At 39.6% G+C, this 19,665-nt stretch overlaps 1 protein-coding gene across 2 annotated transcripts in view; it reads left to right on the forward strand.

Annotated features, from left to right (window-relative positions):
* MYO3B (myosin IIIB) overlaps positions 1-19,665 on the forward strand; it is a 428,494-nt gene that overhangs the window by 194,474 nt on the left and 214,355 nt on the right. For both annotated transcript variants that reach the window (XM_087861309.1, XM_087861314.1), the window contains 7 exons: positions 7,194-7,290; positions 8,246-8,362; positions 8,881-8,985; positions 11,391-11,474; positions 12,312-12,514; positions 17,327-17,425; positions 17,770-17,884. In XM_087861309.1, coding sequence (XP_087717435.1) covers positions 7,194-7,290; positions 8,246-8,362; positions 8,881-8,985; positions 11,391-11,474; positions 12,312-12,514; positions 17,327-17,425; positions 17,770-17,884 — 820 coding nt within the window. The remainder of the gene's footprint in view (positions 1-7,193; positions 7,291-8,245; positions 8,363-8,880; positions 8,986-11,390; positions 11,475-12,311; positions 12,515-17,326; positions 17,426-17,769; positions 17,885-19,665) is intronic.

Consider the following 19,665-nt stretch of genomic DNA (forward strand, 5'->3'; position numbering starts at 1 on the left):
GATGGCTCGATAGCACAGAAAACCCAAGAGGAACTTAACTGAATAGCATTCCATTAGTAGTGAAGTTAATCACTGTTTAAGATAACGCATATAGAGCATTCAGGAGAGCATTCAGCACCAGAACCTCTCAACAAATGTGCCATCACATGGGGCAGTGGTCTACTTCAGTTCTGTTGAGATAAGTAAGTGTTCAAGAGCAAGGCTAGGAATCATTGGAGCTTGTTCACTATGGAGCAGGAGCTGCAGTGTGCATGAAGAAGGGCTTGAAGAAGGATCTAGTTGTTTGGAAAGTGAGGCCATGATCCATCTCACTTTCACATTATGTATGTGAGGCAACTGGAGAAGCACCATTGTGTTGAAATTTGATACCCATTTCCTAATGCTGATTACAGTGTGTGAGTGTGACTGTTGGAATTTAAGTTTTTCCAGTAATTTATAATTTTGCCATAGCATTTGATTCAGGTATGGTAGAGCAGTTATGAAACCAAGGCTTACTCTCTCAAAGGAGGTTAAAAAGACTAAAATCCTGTGAACAATAGTTGGAGGCTATATTTTTTTACTTAATTGTGAGGGATGCTTTTAAACAATTTGGCCATTTCCTTTGCATCAGCTCCCATTTCCTTGACCTTCAACAGGACTTTTCCCCCAAACCAGTTTTATAAATTCCTGAATTCATCAATATCATCTAGTATCTTGTGTCATCATTAAAGTTCAGAGAAGTAGACATGAAAACATGTGTTTTGTTTTGTTTTAATTGCTTGGCAAGAATTAGTGGTTTAAGAACAAAACCACTGTCTGGAACATGAGTGGAGGTAGGGAAGGTGCTGGGTTGGTTGTGCTGTGATTCCCTCCTGCCTTCCAACCTCCCATCATGGGCTCAACGGCAATCCTCAGTAAAATTACAAGATCCAGCATGTCTTTCCCCTGCGGGTGGCTTGGGACTGACTGAAACCACAAATGTTAAACCCTCAGATGCCAGGGGTCGAAGTATTATTTGGTAGAAGAATTAAGATGGATGGTTGTTTTCTGTTCTGTTTAGTGGGTTTTTATTCTATTCTTGAAATTTGCCTGAGGCTGATTAAAACAATGACCTCAGCTTTTCTGATTTTCTTTTCAACCTGCAGCAGTGACCTTTATTTATTTATTTATTTTTAAAGATTTTATTTTTATTTATTCGACAGAGATAGAGACAGCCAGCGAGAGAGGAAACACAAGCAGGGGGAGTGGGAGAGGAAGAAGCAGGCTCATAGCGGAGGAGCCTGACGTGGGGCTCGATCCCATAACGCCGGGATCACGCCCGGAGCCGAAGGCAGACGCTTAACCGCTGTGCCACCCAGGCACCCCTGTAGTGACCTTTAAAAACAGATTTCTCACTGCTTAACTAGCCTTCCCCCAGTAAGCCTTGATCATTCACTTCCTCTTTTACCTGCAAACATGCACACACATCCACATCCACCATATTACATGCACTCATGAGTTCCTGGACTCCTGTGTAAATGAATGACTTCTGAATGATTACTTTTATCAAGTGCTGAAGATGCTTGACACATAGGTTAAAGATCTTCCTGTCCTCCTAACAGACACAAAATAAATCCACACTGATATAATTAGTATCTGCTGTCTATCTATATGTCTGTAAACTGAATAAATAATATTTAATTTTTTTATGTTTTCACTGATTCTTGCTGCCTAGAGAAGGTGAGTGTATCAAATTCCGTTTAATATGATTGATGATAAGATGCTGATTGATTGGAATTCTGGCCCAAACCATGCTTTGATGAAAAAACAGGGAGATACTATAGTGATTTCTACCCAAACAATTCTGTTTTTTAGTCTATGTATTGTAGTGTTTGTTGGATAGATACAGACTTAAGTTTTAGGTCAAGATAGAGCTCATGTAGTAGTTAAAGTTGTCTAGGTGGTATCTCTATCCATATTTGACTCTCAGTAAAATGGTATCACACCTGGATGGTCTGCCATTGTTTTTCTCATTCTAGGTCCATGATTATATAGTTAGAGTCAATTAAAAGTTTCTCTTTCATCAACTCTGTTATTGAAGGGTTTATTGAAATGTAAAAGTGATTTGGAAGAAATATAGTAGTACTCTTTCTCCAGTTTTGAGTAATACTTTCCTCACTATATAGCTAGAATCCCCTGAATGTGGTAATAAGGGAGTTCCTCTGATCTTTCAGGTTCTTCTGATCTGTCCAACTTGTCAGTTTGTCCCTGAGCTCTGTCCATGGCCACAGAAGCCTTTGTCTTAGAGTCTGGAGGACCACCACCACCTTTGAGCCTAGACCTTTTTTTTTTTTAACTCCTTCCCTTTCTCTCCCTTTTTTCTCCACCTTCTATAGATTTTACCTCCTTTTGTATCTGGAATCTGGTGGGAGAGTTAGTCATTCTCCACTCCTCTCAGTTCCATTCTTAGATGGAGGGGAAGATTCTGAGCCTGAATGTGGAGGAGCTAAGGTGGAGGTAGCCTTCACAATGGTCCGGTCACAGCATGACTGTCCCCAAAATACCATCAGGTACTTCTCAGTGCAGCATTTAATTTCTCTCACTAGCATATTTCCTGTAATTATTAGGCTAAAACATATTTATTCCCTTCCTATCCTGAGTTATGATTTTAGAGGGCCTCCTTTTGCTTTGTTCTTCATCATAGCTGGGGGTAAAGGGAAGAATGCGTCGTGCCACACCTCTGTGAAGCCCTGTTTTGACCTACCTACATGGAAGTCACTGCTTCCACAGGTATAGTTGACAGACAGGAAGAGGCTAAGGGATTAAGGAATTACTTTCAGACAAAATATATAATATTTGCCAAAATCTTTCATAGGGCCAGCAGCTTGAACAAAGAAGTCTATAGCCCACTGAGGAGATATTAAAGAGCACGCATACACAAATGATTTTAACCATAATGCAGGCATAGAGATGAAACTATAGTGAAGGCAGCAGTACTTCAGGAATTTATTCCAAGAGAACAATCCCCCCAGTGTCTGAACCAGTTTGGTACCCTCTACAGCTTGTTTCTCATTCATGGGCTGGGCCTAAGAAATTCCAAAGTATCTTCCATCTTCTGCCTTATCTGTGCCTACTCTTGTCTTATGGAACTCAGCCTCTGCCTGTCTCACCCACTCTTCAGATCTAGTTCTTACTCTCCACCCATTCCCTTGGACTTGGTGTTTCAGGCTTGCCCTTGTTCCCACCTTACCTGAGCCAGGAATTCTGACACCAGTTTCCCCTTCTTCTGATCCCTGAAACCTAAGGTCAATCCTACTCACTATCCACTGCCCCCCACCAACCCCAAACTCGAGGAACCAGCCCAAGCCAGAGCTTTGAGTTTCTTCCTTTCTAAGCTTTAACCCCACAAACTCCATTTGTCTAGGAAGCCAGGCTTGGCAGCCATCATACTTAGAGCCTCAAAAAAAAGGTAAGAATCTAGCAAAAAGCATTATGGACTTCGCTGGGATTCGAAAATGTGTTTTGAGTCATTAAAACTTATCCTCTTGATTTAATAGAATCCATCCATTTATCTATCTATTTATTCCTCTGAGCTTTGAAACATTCAATCCAAGAACCTTGTAGTTGGAAATTTGTAATTTTCACATTAAGGAATTCTTCCCCCCAAATTGATAATAGATGCTATTCTCAAGTAAGGCACTAGATGGAGCATGTGAATTTAAAGGAAATTTAAGCTAGTAATTGCCAGTGACAACAAATCATTTAATGAAAGAAAACAAAAAAATTTAAACCAAATTATATTTTATTAATTTCAACTAAAAATAGACAAATATAAGACAACATAATACTTTTTATGAGTATGCGTAAAGTCTAGAATAATTTTTTAATAACAGGTAAGAGCTGGGATAAGTATTTTTTGTCTTCAGTAGACTCTCCAAATCCCATAGCCAAAGGAAAATAAAGCAGATGGCAGTTTCAGAACGCTAGTTGGGGAAGGCAGATATATATATATATATATTTTTTTTAATTTTTATTTATTTTTTGCTGGTTGAGAAAACGAAGTGGTCTTGATAGAGTGGAGATACCTTGCATCAACATCAGCTTCTAGATTGCCAGCTTCAAATTTTGTAAGCAAATAAGTCTAAGGAATTTGGTTGCCAACAAGCATGGGGAGAGGTGATACATGACTAATCACAGCAGGTAAAATCTTTTCAAAGTTGTTTATAATATATTATAAGGGAAAGATTTTTATGAGAATCAAGCTCAGATTTGCAGACAGCATCTACATGATTCCTGGAGGTTAAATCTGTATTGGCATATAGATAGTCTGCTGCAGCGTTCAAAAATTGACAGTTTTGATCCTGGTGGTTTTGCATTGTACATGTCACCTTGAAAGTCTCAGCTTTCTCTAGAGTTTATTTATTTGTGATATCACAAGTGAGGTTTTGTCAGTATTTCCATTTTTGGTTGGCTGTAAAAATGTCATACAGCATGAAGCCTGACGTCCCTTTTTGCAGGTCAAGCTGTCTTTCAGTTCAGGTCAGCAGTTACTGGAGGCAAAAAAATAATCCATGGGAAACTTGCCATTGATTCAGTGGTATTTCAAATTCTGATTTCTCTAGTCTTCCTGTTATGTTTACTTCTTGAAATCCCATGCATTCTATCTAGGGTATTTAGTTGCATTCAGTAGGGAGGCAGAGTAGAGAGTGCTTACTCGATCTTGACTGGAACCAGGTCTGTGGATGATTTTTTAATTCCTCATTTTCTTTGTTGAAGATGTATAGAATAAACTCTAACATAGCCTATATCATACAATTGCAAGGTAGGGATTTAGGAAGGGGATAAATTAGCTATTTATTTAATTTAATATGATTTAATATGATGAGAATTTAATTATTTTCTAAAAAATGTATTGTGATATTTCATTTCATAATGAGCTTCAAGGGAAAGAATGCTTAGGTTTTACATGAAGAAGATTTGGCCAGAAATACACACCCTCCTGCTATTCTATTTAGCAAAGTGGCTAGCTAGAAACAGGCAGCAGCTCTGAGTTTTGGTAAAAATTTGTATTTCGATTCAATCTGATTTCTCTTTGACATCACTAATATGTTCGGACACAGATGAATAAACCCTTCTGTTTAATAATTTTTAAAATGCTTAGGTTATAAATTTGATTTTATTAAGTAAAATTAAACTTCTCTATGTTGGATCTCTGTATGAATTAGCAGCAAAACTGGATCTAGTGCTGGAAATGACTAATACCACACTTCAGATACCCGTTCTTCAAATCTGTCAATGATGGGAATTGGGAAGTAAAATTTAATAGGCAGGAAAAGAAAAAAAGTCATTGTTTTCTTTGCCCATTTCCATCATATTATAAAGTCAAGATTCAATATGTAGAGCTGTTGAATTTGCTTTTTCCCTTTTTCCCTACTTCTGTGAAATGCATGTAGCAGGGGGCAGAGTGTGCAACAGGATGACGCCTACCTGGTATGTACAGCAAAATGTTCAGTAAAGCTGGCTTCTGGGACCTGGCAAAATAAAACGGTATCCTGTGGAGCTATGATGATGGTGAGCATAACAGGTGACAGTGAAGGACCATGCAGTGGTGCTTCTGAACTGACAGTACCTGGAAGGGATCTGACATGTGATTTTGTTTAGTTATTGGTATTCTAAGTAATATGTAGAGTTGCGCAAATTGTTGATTCCAAATTTCGACAATACTTGGTAAATTTTTTCAACTCTTGCATTTTTATATCCATGACTATATTGCTTTCACAGCCCCCTGTGAGATAGATAGTCATGAGAGATTCTGTTTATAGATGAAGAAAACTGATGCAGGCTGTTAAGGGAATTGCTCAGTGGCCCACAACACATTCCTCAGAACCCTGAAATGAGGACCCAGAGCTTTTAACTTCTAAGCTGCTGCTTTCCCCCTATACCACATTGAATACCTTTATGAAGGAATTACGGAAGGCCTACTTTGACTTGAACTAATTTTACACCTTAAAGAACTATATTTTGGTATGCCAAAGGGGATTGGTATCGTTTGCCAACCAAGTTTTTGTTTTTGTCATCTTTGCCAACCAAGTTTTTGAAATGCCTGTAGAATAACGCCCCCTAAGAGAAATATCTCACATATTTAGGCAAGTGGATACATATAAAGATACTTGATGCTGCCTTTGTTTCTAATAGCAAAAATTGGAATCCATCTAAGTGTTGATGATCATAGGACTGAGTAAATAAATTGGTATATATTCATATGATATAATATTATCCAGCGATTAAAGTGATCAAAATATGTATAGGTATGTGTATGTACATGATTTAAAAAATCATAATGTTGAGTGGAAAAAAATTTTGCAGAATGAAACAGTATATCATTTTTATAATTAACATATAGAATATGTATATTGCTCACATGTGTGACCATATTTAAAATAGACTGGAAGGATACCCACCAAATAGTAGTCATTCAGGAAAGGGGAGTGGGATGAAACATGGGTAACAAAGGGATTTCAAATAAATCAGGTAAAATATAAACATTTTTGATTCATTGATATTTGCTCAATTATTCTTTCAGTTTTAAATGTTTTTCGAAAATTTGAGGTTGATGCTGTTGGATAGCACGAAGGGATCTCAAGGGCAGTACCTGGGTGAGAAGTATATACCTGACAATGAGCAGAAAGAAAATGAGATATTTATTTCTGAAAAAGCTGTGGTTGGCATTTAAGAAGAGCAAACATAAGTATTAGATGGGCCCATTTGGCAATATTCCTCACTGTGGTAGAAGGGAGGCTTGAGGTCTGGAGCTCACCTTACCCCGGATAGCTCTACAGCAACAGGGAGAGGGCCCTATGGCTTGGGGACCTGGACTGCACTTGCTCTTCCTGTCCCCATCTCTGAAGTCTCTGAACATATCATGGGGGAAGATTGTGAATGAAACATTCTCATTGTCTGCGTTCTTTTTTTTTTTTTTAAGATTTTATTTATTTATTCGACAGAGAGAGAGACAGCCAGCGAGAGAGGGAACACAAGCAGGGGGAGTGGGAGAGGAAGAAGCAGGATCATAGAGGAAGAGCCTGACGTGGGGCTCGATCCCAGAACTCCGGGATCACGCCCTGAGCCGAAGGCAGACGCTTAACCGCTGTGCCACCCAGGCGCCTCTCTCGTTGTCTGCGTTCTGCTACACTTTTTACTGCATTAACGCTGATGTTTTCTGGATAAATTTCTAGGCATGAAAGAATGCATACCAGAAGACCCTATCATGTGGAAGATGCTGAAAAATACTGCCTTGAGGATGATTTGGTCAATTTAGAGGTTCTGGATGAGGTACTAAATATTTAGCAGGCAATTCTCACCGATGACATTTGTTTCATGTGAATGGTCTGACCTTTTTCTTGTAGACCATGTTCTCCTAAGGTCACTTGAAAATTTAATTGTTTGTATAGCCTTGGGGTGAAGCTCAGGGAGCATTTGGTTGCTGTGACTACGATCCCGTGTTGCGTTCATTTAAAATCCCCCAAATGTCCTAAATGATGAAGATGAAAAGATTTGGATTTTTTCCAATAAAACCCTTTCTATTGTAAGCCTAAGTGATTTATTACATCACCAGAAATTATTTTCTGTTTTGGAGAAAGTGCAGTTTAACTCTTAAGATAGTTATTTGTTCTTCATAAAGAGTAGTTTTATTTAGGGAAATGGTGAAGGATAATAAAATTTGGTTCTAAATTTAAAAACTGTGGTAATCCCCATTTAAAGTATGCATGTTTAATAGAGCTGTTAATTGCACTGGAACTGCTTTTGCTGATTCTAACTCTAGAGACCTTTAACTACAATGCATGAGTCACTAAAGTGTAAATAGAAGTGTTCAATTCCATATTCCCACCACATAAATTTTAAGTGCAACGCTTTGAGAAATGAAGTTACTGTTTTTTCTATACTTCATCAATAGGAACAGCCTATTAAATCAAATTCTAAGTAGAGCGTTTTGATTGGATAAGACAAGTTTTTCATAATATCAGATAAAACCTTTGTTGGTTATCGCAGTGTCCTTTAGCAAGTCCTAAGTGGGCCTTATTCTTTCAGCATATTCCTTTTTTTTTTTTTCTTCTTCCAAGGCAAATATCTGCATTGAGGACCCTTAGCATCACTGTATGATTTAAATCGACTACTTTCTTCTTTTAGAACAAAAACATTCTTGTGAGACTAAATTTGTTGTTATTTTTAGAGTTTTTTCTTGGTTGGAAATAATGTTCACTCTCAGTACTATGTATCCTCTTCTTAGGATACAATTATCCGTCAGTTGCAAAAGCGTTATGTGGACTTGCTGATTTACACATATGTTGGAGACATCTTAATTGCCTTAAACCCCTTCCAGAATCTAAGCATATACTCTCCACAGGTAAGGGTTGCTGTAAGAGCATGTTGCTCCTTAATAGGAAATTAAAAACCACAAGGGAAAATGAAAAGAAGGGAAAAGTGAGAATAAACTTCTGCTGCTTTAACAGTGTATACCCCGACCTCCAGATAATAATACAACACAGATGGAATTCTTCTACTTCGGGGGTAACTTTTTAGAGCAAGATATAACAGTAATAACTAACATTCATTTAGTGCTTGCTATATGCCGGGCACTGGCTTATCTCACTCCTCGTAATCTTGTGAAGCAGGCACGATTATTAAAGCTGTTTGGCAGATGAGGAGACTTAGCATGAAGAAGTTAACTCCCTTGCAAAAGCTCATGAAACTAGTAAAGTGAAGAACTGGGATTTGAACCTAGGCCTGCAGACTCCAGAGTCTGTGGCTCTATAGCTTTCCTGATACTACAATTCTCCTAACAAGTGACAAAGCCTTGGTTTCATGGGCAGGAGGTACCGGAGCATTAGAAGTTTTCTTTAAATTAATTATTTTTTTCTTCAGTTTTCCAGACTTTATCATGGGGTAAAACGTGCCTCAAATCCCCCCCACATATTTGCATCAGCAGATGCTGCTTACCAATGTATGGTTACTTTCAGCAAAGACCAGGTAAGACCTCTCCTTCCTTCCCTGCCAAGTCACACAGTAGGATGTGTACTGTCTTCCTCTGCAGCTCATATGTCTTCCTGAACACTCCATTCTGGTTGCTGGTACTGATTCAAGGAAATAGAAAGTGAAATAGTAGCTCAGTGAAACAGGAACAGTGATCAAGTTAGAGCAGCCAGAGAACATGAACATTCTTTTGGGTAACGTAAAACATTCACATCAAGAGCACTCATTTTCCCTGATAAAATGTAATAAGAGTGTCTCTATTATGAATATGAGAACATAGAGCCAACACAAACCTGATTACATGACAACAACTGTAATAAAAACAATGTAGAATGACGTAAATGAAATTCCTTCCTATTAAGGTCTCAGAATTTTCATGGTTCGGTCCTTCTTGTGTGAAATACTGCACACAGGTTGACAGTGATCAAGCCCCACACCATTTAGCTGCTGATAAATTGTGGTGGATTTGGTAAAGACTGAACAGATTTTAAACTCAATGGTAGTTAAACACAAAGCTCACCCAGACAGCTTCCTTTCTGGACCTTCAACTCCAGGTGATGACATATCCAACCTTGACCCTTCCTTTACTTTCAATCTGTGTATTTTCTTTTGTGTCTTTAGTCTGTTTGAAATATAAGTAATAAAATTGGTAAGACAATTTTATGAGAGAGTTACTGTGTGTAAATTTCCTGAGACCTGTGAAGTCCCAGCTTTGGGTTTGTTAAGGAATAGATGAAACTATAATAGTGCAAGTTACAAAATAAAGTACATGGATTCACTATAGGTTAGAAACTTGGCTTCTTTAAATTCTTATCTTTCCCAGAGACTCGTGAAATGTCCATAGATTATTCATAGAGAGGAAGTCAGTGGAGAGGGATACATATATTTCTCAAGTTGAGAAGTTGCCCCACTGTGTTTTTTCTGACACTGAAGATTGTGTCTTTTCCAACACCAACCAATTCTTCAATTCTCCAACAGCAATTGGATGTCCAGTGGTTGAGTTCCATTCATGCAGGTTCTGACACTCACTTCCCAGAGTTAGTACAGACCCTGCATGGTCAGGGCTCAGCCCCAGAGACTGCCCCCATCTCAGATGCCAGCCACAGCAGGGGTTCCCAGGCTACCCACACTTATGACCAACCTACAAATTCAGGGGTTTCCACAATCACCCTCAAGTCTGACAGATCACTAGAACAACGCACAGAACTCAGGGAAACACTTAAATTTATTGACTTAGTATAAAGGATACAACTCAGGAACAGCCAAACAGATTACCCAGGGCAAGATATAGGGGATAGGGGTGGTGCAAAGCTTCCATGCCTTCTTTGGGCATGTGCCCTCCCAGCATCTCAAAGTGTTCATACCAGAAGCTCTCTGAATCTTTTGTTTAAGAGTTTTTATGACTCAGTCAATCTCTGGTCCCTCTCTCCTCCCTAGAAGTTGGGATGATGGGGCTGAAAATTTCCACGCTCTCATCATGTATTTGGTCTTTCTGCTGACCAGCGCCCATTGGGAAGCTATTTTGGGCCCTATTTTGAGCCACCTGGTTACCAGTTAGGTTTGGTTGAAAGGGACTTTTTTGTGAATAACAAAAGATGGTCGTATCGCCCCTATTCAGGGAGGTCCAAGGATCTAAGGAGGTCTGTGCCAGGACCCAGAGACAAAAACCAAATACATGTTTTTTATTGTACCACATCCACTAATCTTCTTGATACATGAAGAGCTTCTAGGAATGAATGATAATAAGACCAGTATTACAAAAAAAACAAAAACAAAACACAAAACCCACAACCCCCCCCCCAAAAACAGGCAAAGGATATGGGCTGGTCACAAAAAAGAAAATATGAATAATTTTAAACATATGAAAAGATCTCAACCTCACTCATAATAAAAGAAATGCAAATTAAAACTATACTGGGAGACCATTCTCTTACATTTCCAATTGGCAAGAATCCAACATACCCTATTAGTGAGGCTGTAGGAGAACAGGCACTTTCATGAATTGGTCCAGTCCTTAGGAAAACAATTTGGTACTGTCTATCCAATTTACAAATGTATTTATTTTTAGTTCAACAACCCATTTCTAGGAATTTATTCTATAGAAGAACCTGCATGAAATATAATGCCCTACATATAGTGTTGTTCCCTGCAGTATACTCCTTCTGTATGCATCAATACGAGGCTGGTTAAATCAACTATGGTACATCTGTACAGTGGACCAAGCAGCAGTGGAAAGGTTGAAGAAGCTCTCAGTGTACAGAAATGGAAAGATTCCCAAGATAAATTATTCAGTGAAAAAATGAAGGTGTACAGGGGTGGATATTATATGGAAACCATCCCTGAACATACAAATTGTTTACTGTGCTATGAGTTCTTCACTCTCACTCCATTTTCTGTGTCAGTGCATTGTCATCAGTGGAGAAAGTGGCTCTGGGAAGACGGAAAGTGCCCACCTGATTGTTCAGCATTTGACTTTCTTGGGAAAGGTATTGACCACCTGTTTTATGTGTTGTAACTAAAATCCTTGCCAGTGTAACTGCATATCTTATAAAAGATGGAAATACTGGTTTTTATTAGTAGTTACATAAAAACGTTTCATCTTTGTTATGTTTACTTCCTGATGGCGAGACCACTTAAGATGTCAGCATGCTATCCCTCTTTCACGTAGTGAGGAAAATAATGCCAGCACGAATTTACTAGATTATCAGCAATTAATTTTTTATGTTTTCATTGTAATAGAAACATTTAGCCATTAAGTAGTAAAAGTGGTTAAACACTAGGAACAGGATCAGGAAGAGCCACTAAGGCGATTAAAGGATTGGAAAATAGAAATCTTTTAGCAAAAGTTGAAGGAAATGGAAATTTTTAGTTTAGTGAAATGGACGTTGAAGGAATGACTTAAAAAATGGTCTCGCAGTTACTTAGACTCAGGATTAGATTATTATGAGACTAAGATAGAATTTAAGGAGTATTTTCTATAGATGAGGTTTATTGAATATTATAATGGATGACTGAGAAAAGTTATGGGATCTCTCTATTTAAAACTCTTTTTAAACTGTTTAGGCATTTTGTCTGTCAAGGATTTTAAGTGAAGTGTGGCTGGATGTAAAAATTGATAACCTAATCTAGCCTCATCTGACGCCTGTGCACCTGGGGAGTTGCTTGTCTGAGAAAACAGTGCTGGTGGTTGATGCTAATTTCCCCAAGCGAAATTCTTCCCAAAAGGATAATGTGAAATTTGGGGAGGTAGGGAGGGGTGCCTGGAAATTTTGCTAAGATAATATTTCTAGAAGCTCCTCTTGACTGTTGTCTATTTGGCACAGGCCAATAATCAGACCTTGAGAGAGAAAATTCTGCAAGTCAACTCCCTGGTGGAAGCCTTTGGAAATGCATGCACTGCCATCAATGACAATTCCAGCCGTTTTGGAAAATATCTGGAAATGATGTTTACACCAACTGGAGCTGTGATGGGGGCAAGAATCTCTGAATATCTCCTTGAAAAATCCAGAGTTATAAAACAGGCAGTGTAGGTGCATTATTTTATCACTCTGTTTTTGCTCTGCAAGATAGACCAGGAGGCTTTGGTAATCTTAGTGGCTCCATTTCACCCTTCCTCTTAGCATACATGCCCCCCACCCCCACCCCCAGACTGCCCAAGAATAAGGAATTATTTAAGCAAAGGAGAAGTGGTAATTTTTAACCTAAAAGATGTTTTCAGGCCAAGTACAAAGGGTTGGGGTGGGAGTACTTTGGGATTAGCATGCCCATTTCTTTTGAGTTGGTTATACCAGCTAAAATTTAACAACATTGTGAACATTTAAATCATTAGGTACTGGGGCACCTGGGTGGCGTAGTTGGTTGAGTGTCTAGCTCAGGTCATGATCTCAGGGTCGTGAGATTGAGCCCCACTTGGGCTCCACACTTGGCATGGAGTCTGCTTGAGATTCTCTCTCTCTCTCTCTCTCTCTCTCTCCCTCTGCCCCTCCCCTACTCTCTCTTTCAAATAAATAAATAAATCTTTTAAGAAAATCATTAGATACCGTTAAATTGAATTTATCACTGATAATATTCCACATACTAATTTTTTCCCTAGATTGAGAAAGGAAAAAAATGATTTTGTTTTAAGAAGAGCAGTCCAGCAATAGTGATCAATGATATGGAATTCTCTGGATTCAAATGCTGGCTCTGACATTTACTGTCCTTGGTTATGTCACTTAACCTCTTTGTGCCTTATCTGTGAAATGGGGATGCCCATAGTGCCTACCTCATGGGTTTGCTGTGAAGATTAATGAGTTCATTTATATAAAAGTACTTTAAAAAGTGCCTTGTGTGGTACATGTTATTAGAGGGCTAACCATGCTTTTTATTATTATTGTGGGACACCAGACTTCCTCAGGATCATGGTCCATTCATGTATTTTCAGTAATTATCTACTGAATGCTTGTTGTATGCTACTGTTGTGCTCCCTGCTAGAGTTGTAAGAGTAAGCAAAATAGACAAGGTTGCAGTATTCATGGTGCTCAGAGTGGATGGGGGATGGGGGGAGAGGGAGGATCACAGGCATTAAACAAATAAATAAACTTAAAGGTAGGATAAGTCCCAGGAAACAATATAAGGTGCTATGAAGGTAAAAGAGGAGAAGGGCACACAACCTAGTCCAAGAAGAGAGGGGCTCCCTGTGTATGAGACAGTTAATCTGAGACCTGAGGATCACTAAGAGTTGGCCAGCAAGGTGGTGCTTCTCCCAGTGAGGGAGATAGGCCAAGATAAGCCTGAGACCAGATCATGCAGGGCTTTGGAACCAGGCTGGGGATTTTTGAACCTTATTCTAAAGGCAGTAGGGGGGTGCATGGGTGGCTCAGTCGGTTAAGCATCTGCCTTCAGCTCCTATCATGATCCCAGGATCCTGGGATTGAGCCCTGCATTGGGCTCCCTGCTCAGCGGGGAACCTGCTTCTCCCCTTCCCTCTGCTGCTCCCCCTGCTCATGTTCTCTGTCAAATAAATAAAATATTAAAAACAAACAAACAAACAAACAAACCCAAACAGACAAAGGCAGTAGGAAGCCATTTAGTGTTTTCAAGCAGAGGAGTCACAAAACCCAAGTTGCATTTCAAATGATTGCTCTGGCTTCAGTGGGGAAAATGGATTGGAGGAGATGCAGTAGGGATCGTGTTGAGACCGTTAGGAGGCTTTCTGTTGGTAGATCCCTGTGAGACAGGATGTTGGCCTGGGCTAAGCCAGTAGCAGTGGAGAGAAGTCAGTGAACCTGAGAGCTGTGCAAGGAGATTCCAGAGCACTTGTTTCGGGATCAGAACTCAAGCGTCCTCCTCTGTCATATGTTTGCAGTTTCCTCACAAAATAGGGGCTAGCATGCAAATTAAACAAATGAACAAAAAGACAGAATGAGAGCTATTTTAGCTTCCCTGTGGCTTCTTGATTAATTTTTATGAAGTCTCTTGCTTCTTTCTCCCCAAATTAGGGTGGTTTTAAAGTTTATGGAGCTACCTCTGACAGAATGGAAAATACAGTTTTCTGTGTATTTGTATGTATGTATGTATTTGTACGAAAAGTGGTCTTTTACAAATATAATATGAAGAGGTTTCCAATCACAGCTGTGTCACTTATCATATATGCCACTTAATATAATACCCTCATACCTTATTTTCTTTATATGCAAAAAGGGCACAATAAAGTCACCCATTCAGGACTGTTATGAGAATCAAATGAGATATGTGATTTATACCAAACATAGAATCTGAAACATAATGGGTATCTAATATACCATAACATTATGATTATTAAATTTATTCAATATGATAGTAGTGATGAGGTAAAATAGACTGAAGATATTGGATAAGGGGAGAAAATGAGGCTTGTGCAGGTCCTGTTCACCTAACCTTTCTCATCTGCTCCTTTCTGGGCACATGTATCCTGGGGTTGGTTGTGGTCATATGACCAGTTCTGGCAAATGAGCATTTAATGGCAAGACCCTCTGGCAAAGTGCAAGATGGTGGCTACTGCATCAGCCTGGGCCCATGAGTGACTATGATGAGCACACCCCCCCCTTCCCTTTGCTAGCCTACAGTAGACATGTACTCCGAGCAAGAAGTAACCTTTTGTTGAGTTAGGCCACTAAGATCTTTGGGATGTTTATTATTGCAACAAAACCTAACCAAGCCTGATAGATACAGGGGCGAAAATTAAATTGAATTTATGCTAGGGGTGGATATTGGTCGGCAATGTTCAGAAGAATTGAGAACTAGAAATATCTGCAAAAAAACTGTAAGACAACAAGACCAAGATGGGTCAGCTGAAGCCTGCACATTTATCAGAGTTAAAAAAATAAGTGATATTTGTACCAGGCATACTGATTGATAAAGCCCTAAAAAGGCTTTACCATCTCTGTGACTAGTGTCATCATCCCTTAGATGCCCAAGTTAGGTACCGAGGCAGACTCCAGATCGCTTTCCCTCACCACCTTCATTCATTCTCTCAGGATGTTCTTTTAGTTTTTCCTCCAAATAGATCTTTAAGCTTACCCTTGTTCTCCAACATCACTATCATCGCCACCTATCCAAGTCACTTGCTTTCTCACCTGGACTTCCTAGTTGGTCTCTCTGTATCCATCTTGGCTTCTTACAGTCTCGTCTTCAACCTGCAGCTAGAATGTACTTTTTTCAATATGTATCTACTGATGTCATACACTTACAGTCTATGTTGGCTCCAGTTTAAAACACTTCAAAGAATTCTAATTGCCTAATCAACAAAGTCCTCATTATGGCCTAATGGCTTGGTGTGGGTTGGCCCTGCCTACCTGCCCATCCCCTTCTCACTAGCATTTTTCTTTGGGGGAGGGTTGTATGTGGTATCATGCTCAGAGCCCTTGTGTATATGTTGCTCCCTGTCTTTGGAATGCTCTTTCCCTTTCTTTCTGTAGCTCCTTCCAGTCCCTTCTCATATTTCAGTGTTTGGCTTAAGTGTTATTTCTGTAGCTCCTTCCAGTCCCTTCTCATATTTCAGTATTTGGCTATAATATTTCTTATTATAACTTCCAAGGACTCTTACTTCTCCTGACTTGACACAAGTAGCCCTCATCCCCCAACATTATTCATCATCTCAGCCTTTTGTTTGTTTCAAAGCCCTCATCACAAGTTTCCTTGTTTCCTCTAACTCCGTCACTAGAAGGAAATCTCCAGAAGGCATGAAATCTCTTAGTCCTGTATCCCTGGCACCTGGTGCAGTGCCCACCATGACTGGCACTTGGTAAACTTATTAGTTGAGGGAACAAATGAGTGAGAAATGGCAGGCAGAGGCATCTAGAAAACAGAGCAGGAATAAGAATACACCAGAAAACCTATACGGATAAATGACCAAAGAAAGACCAGGATACCCAGGAGAAACCAAAAAAAAGAATGGGGCCCATGTCACAGAAGGGAACAAGAAGTAGAAAGAAGATTTCCAAAGAGCTAAGTTGGCCAAGATGAGAATTGGCCAAATCCTAGGTGTATCAACAGAAGAGACTGTCCTCCAGAGGAAGGAAAGGGATCCAGTGCAGGGCTTTTCAAACTGTCTATGCTGAAGGACCAGTTTAAAAAATTCTCAATCCATTGTGAACTAATACCTTGTAAAACATCATGAAAATGAATTATCCAAAAAATTATTATATCCTTGGATGTCATGGCAATGTCACGTGCTATAAAATGTCTAGACATGTACACTGACAGCAGTCCATAGACCACACTTAGAGTAGCACATATCTGAAAGGACCTTGGCCACGATGGCCTAAAAGAGGGTGGACAGCGGGAGACCAGGGGACTGGTGCATGCCGATTTGAAAGAATGCAGGTTTGAAAGAGTGGAGACCTCAGTTCTGGGACCAGTTCTGCTTCCTAACTTGCCATAGAACTGGAGAACCACTTCCTATCTGGGGCTCCAGTAAAATAGGGAGATTGGCTGATATCTCTCTAAGCTGGATATCACTGTCTCTTAAGCAACAAGGACTACAAACAGCAAGTGGCACAGCTGCATAGTCATTTGGGCTGTACTAGAAAGATCTCTAAACATGTGTAACCTGACCTGTTACATATGAATGTTCCATTCTCCAAAACTTCCTTCTGCCTAAAGATAAGTGTGTTTAATAATGTGACACTGTGACAATTACTATACTGATCCTATCACTATTCCTATTCTATAATTGGGATGTGACCTATTTAATTTGCATATTTGAAAATGCAGATTTTCTACAGGATAATATTTTTCACAGAACGGAAATGGTGTAAATTACTTGAAGTGGGGAAGCAAAATATGTTATTAATAATATCCCCCCCCCTTTTTTCAGGGGAGAGAAAAATTTTCACATATTTTACTACATCTATGCTGGTCTTTATCACCAAAAGAAACTTTCTGAGTTCAGACTTCCTGAGGAAAAGCCTCCTAGGTAAGTATCAGGGGTTTTAGTTGTTGATTTTTAATGAATGTGTAACTAGCAATTGAGAAAACTTAGAAATAAATGGAACTGTTTTTCCTAACTGGACACTGATAGTCTCTTAAGTTGAAATACCCGGGATGAGATGGCAGGAACTGCATCTCACCATTTTCATTTTCGAGAAAGTTCAGAAACTTAACTGCATCCATTTTACTCAGCCATGCACTCCATTATTCCACTTCACTATTAGACTGAAAGGGAAATGCCCTGGCGAAGAAGGAGCCCAGTGATGCCAGGGTATTCAGGGTGCTATTTGCCAAGTCAGTGCTCATTGTATTTGGTCATACTCCATTTAGGTATATAGCTGATGAAACTGGAAGGGTGATACACGACATAACTTCCAAGGACTCTTACAGAAGACAATTTGAAGCAATTCAGCATTGCTTCAGGATTATAGGGTTCACTGACAAGGTAAGTGATTGTCAAGAGAAAAACTCAAGTGTTCATATTCTTGGATCAATGTGAGTGAAGATGTGAATGTTCTAACTTGGAGGAGGATACTTTCTTTTCACCTGTCATCTGATCATGTATAAGTTCTTGCTCCTCAAAGTATGATCGGAAGACCAGAGATATTGTCATCTCCTCGGAGCTTGTTAGAAATGCAGACTCTGTAGGGCACCTGGGTGGCTCAGTTGGTTAAGTGTCCAACTTTTGATTTCGACTCTGGTCATGATCTTAGGGTCATGAAATCAAGCCCCAAGTTGGGCTGCACACTCAGCAGGGAGTTTGCTTGAGATTCTCTCTCTCCCTCTGGCCGTCCCTGTCCTGCATGCACTCTCTCTCTCAAACAAATAAATAAATCTTAAAACGAAACAAAACAAAACTAAAACCGCAGACTCAAAAAAAAAAAAAAAAAGGGAGGGGGCAGCACCTGGGTGGCTCAGTCAGTTAAATGTCTGACTCTTGATTTTGGCTCAGGTCGTGATCTCAGGGTTGTGGGATCGAGTCCCACACTGGGCTCCACGCTCAGCTTAAGATTTTCTCTCCTGCCCTCTCTCTCTAAAAAAAAAAAAAAAAAAAAGAAAGAAATACAGACTTGTAGACTCTCAGGTCCATCTAAGAATGGCTGAACCCGGGGGCGCCTGGGTGGCGCAGTTGTTAAGCATCTGCCTTCGGCTCAGGGCGTGATCCCAGCATTCTGGGATTGAGCCCCACATCAGGCTCCTCCACTGGGAGCCTGCTTCTTCCTCTCCCACTCCCCCTGCTTGTGTTCCCTCTCTCGCTGGCTGTCTCTCTCTGTCAAATAAATAAATAAAATGTTAAAAAAAAAAAAAAAAAAAGAATGGCTGAACCCGAATCTGATTTTTAACAAGCTGCACAGGTGAATATTAAATTAGAAGTACTGTTGTACGTGCTTCATGCCTGCAAATTGTTACCATTGTCATCAGTTCACTACAGCTATGATAACAAACATCAAAACAATACTGCCCTTTTCTGAGTTGGGATTGTTCCAGCCATTAAAGTGAATTGTGTCATAGAAGTACAGGGCTATGTAGGTTACACCCAGCCACAGAAATATATTTATGCAAGTAACTCCTAGTGCACCAAAACAAATTACTTTAAACCTTTTCAGCTTTCTTGCAGTCACTTCCTTCTCCGTGGTACACAGATGCACATTATTACCTCCAGCTCTAAGTACTATACTACTCTTATCTTACCAGATACAGGCTGTCTCTATTAAATATATGCCAGGGGTGACAGAAGATATTTATAACCCTAGGTTCAAATATTATTCTGTGATACATTTATGTCATAGTTTCTGGGCTTCATGCCATCAATTTGGCAAAATACACAGATTCTTTTGCTTTTCCAACAAAGGTGGTGAATGATTAGAAGGTAGGTGAGAGTGTTAAATCTTAAGGGATTAGATTACAAGACACTGCAGTTACCCTGGGACAGCCACTCTGGGTAAAGGATTGCTTCTGTAATCTAATGAGTTTGGCCAGCCCTTCCCTCCCCAGCATGGCTGATTTTAGTCATAATAATACCTTCCTTTTTTCTAACCAGCTGTTAATTTTCTCTTTTGGCCTCCCACTGACTTTAGACTGACAGACAGTGGAAAATCCCAAAGGTCAGATAAAAACAGAACTATATTTCCCTTGGCTCCTTAGAGGAGAGCAATTAAACAGGTTCCAGCCTTATTAAAGGACCATAAGTTATTAATTTATGGAGCTGGTTATTATCAAGATGCA

This window comes from Ursus americanus, chromosome 1 (assembly GCF_024610735.1).
Source record: "Ursus americanus isolate L20-20 chromosome 1, mUrsAme1.1.p, whole genome shotgun sequence".
Classification (NCBI taxonomy): domain Eukaryota; kingdom Metazoa; phylum Chordata; class Mammalia; order Carnivora; family Ursidae; genus Ursus; species Ursus americanus.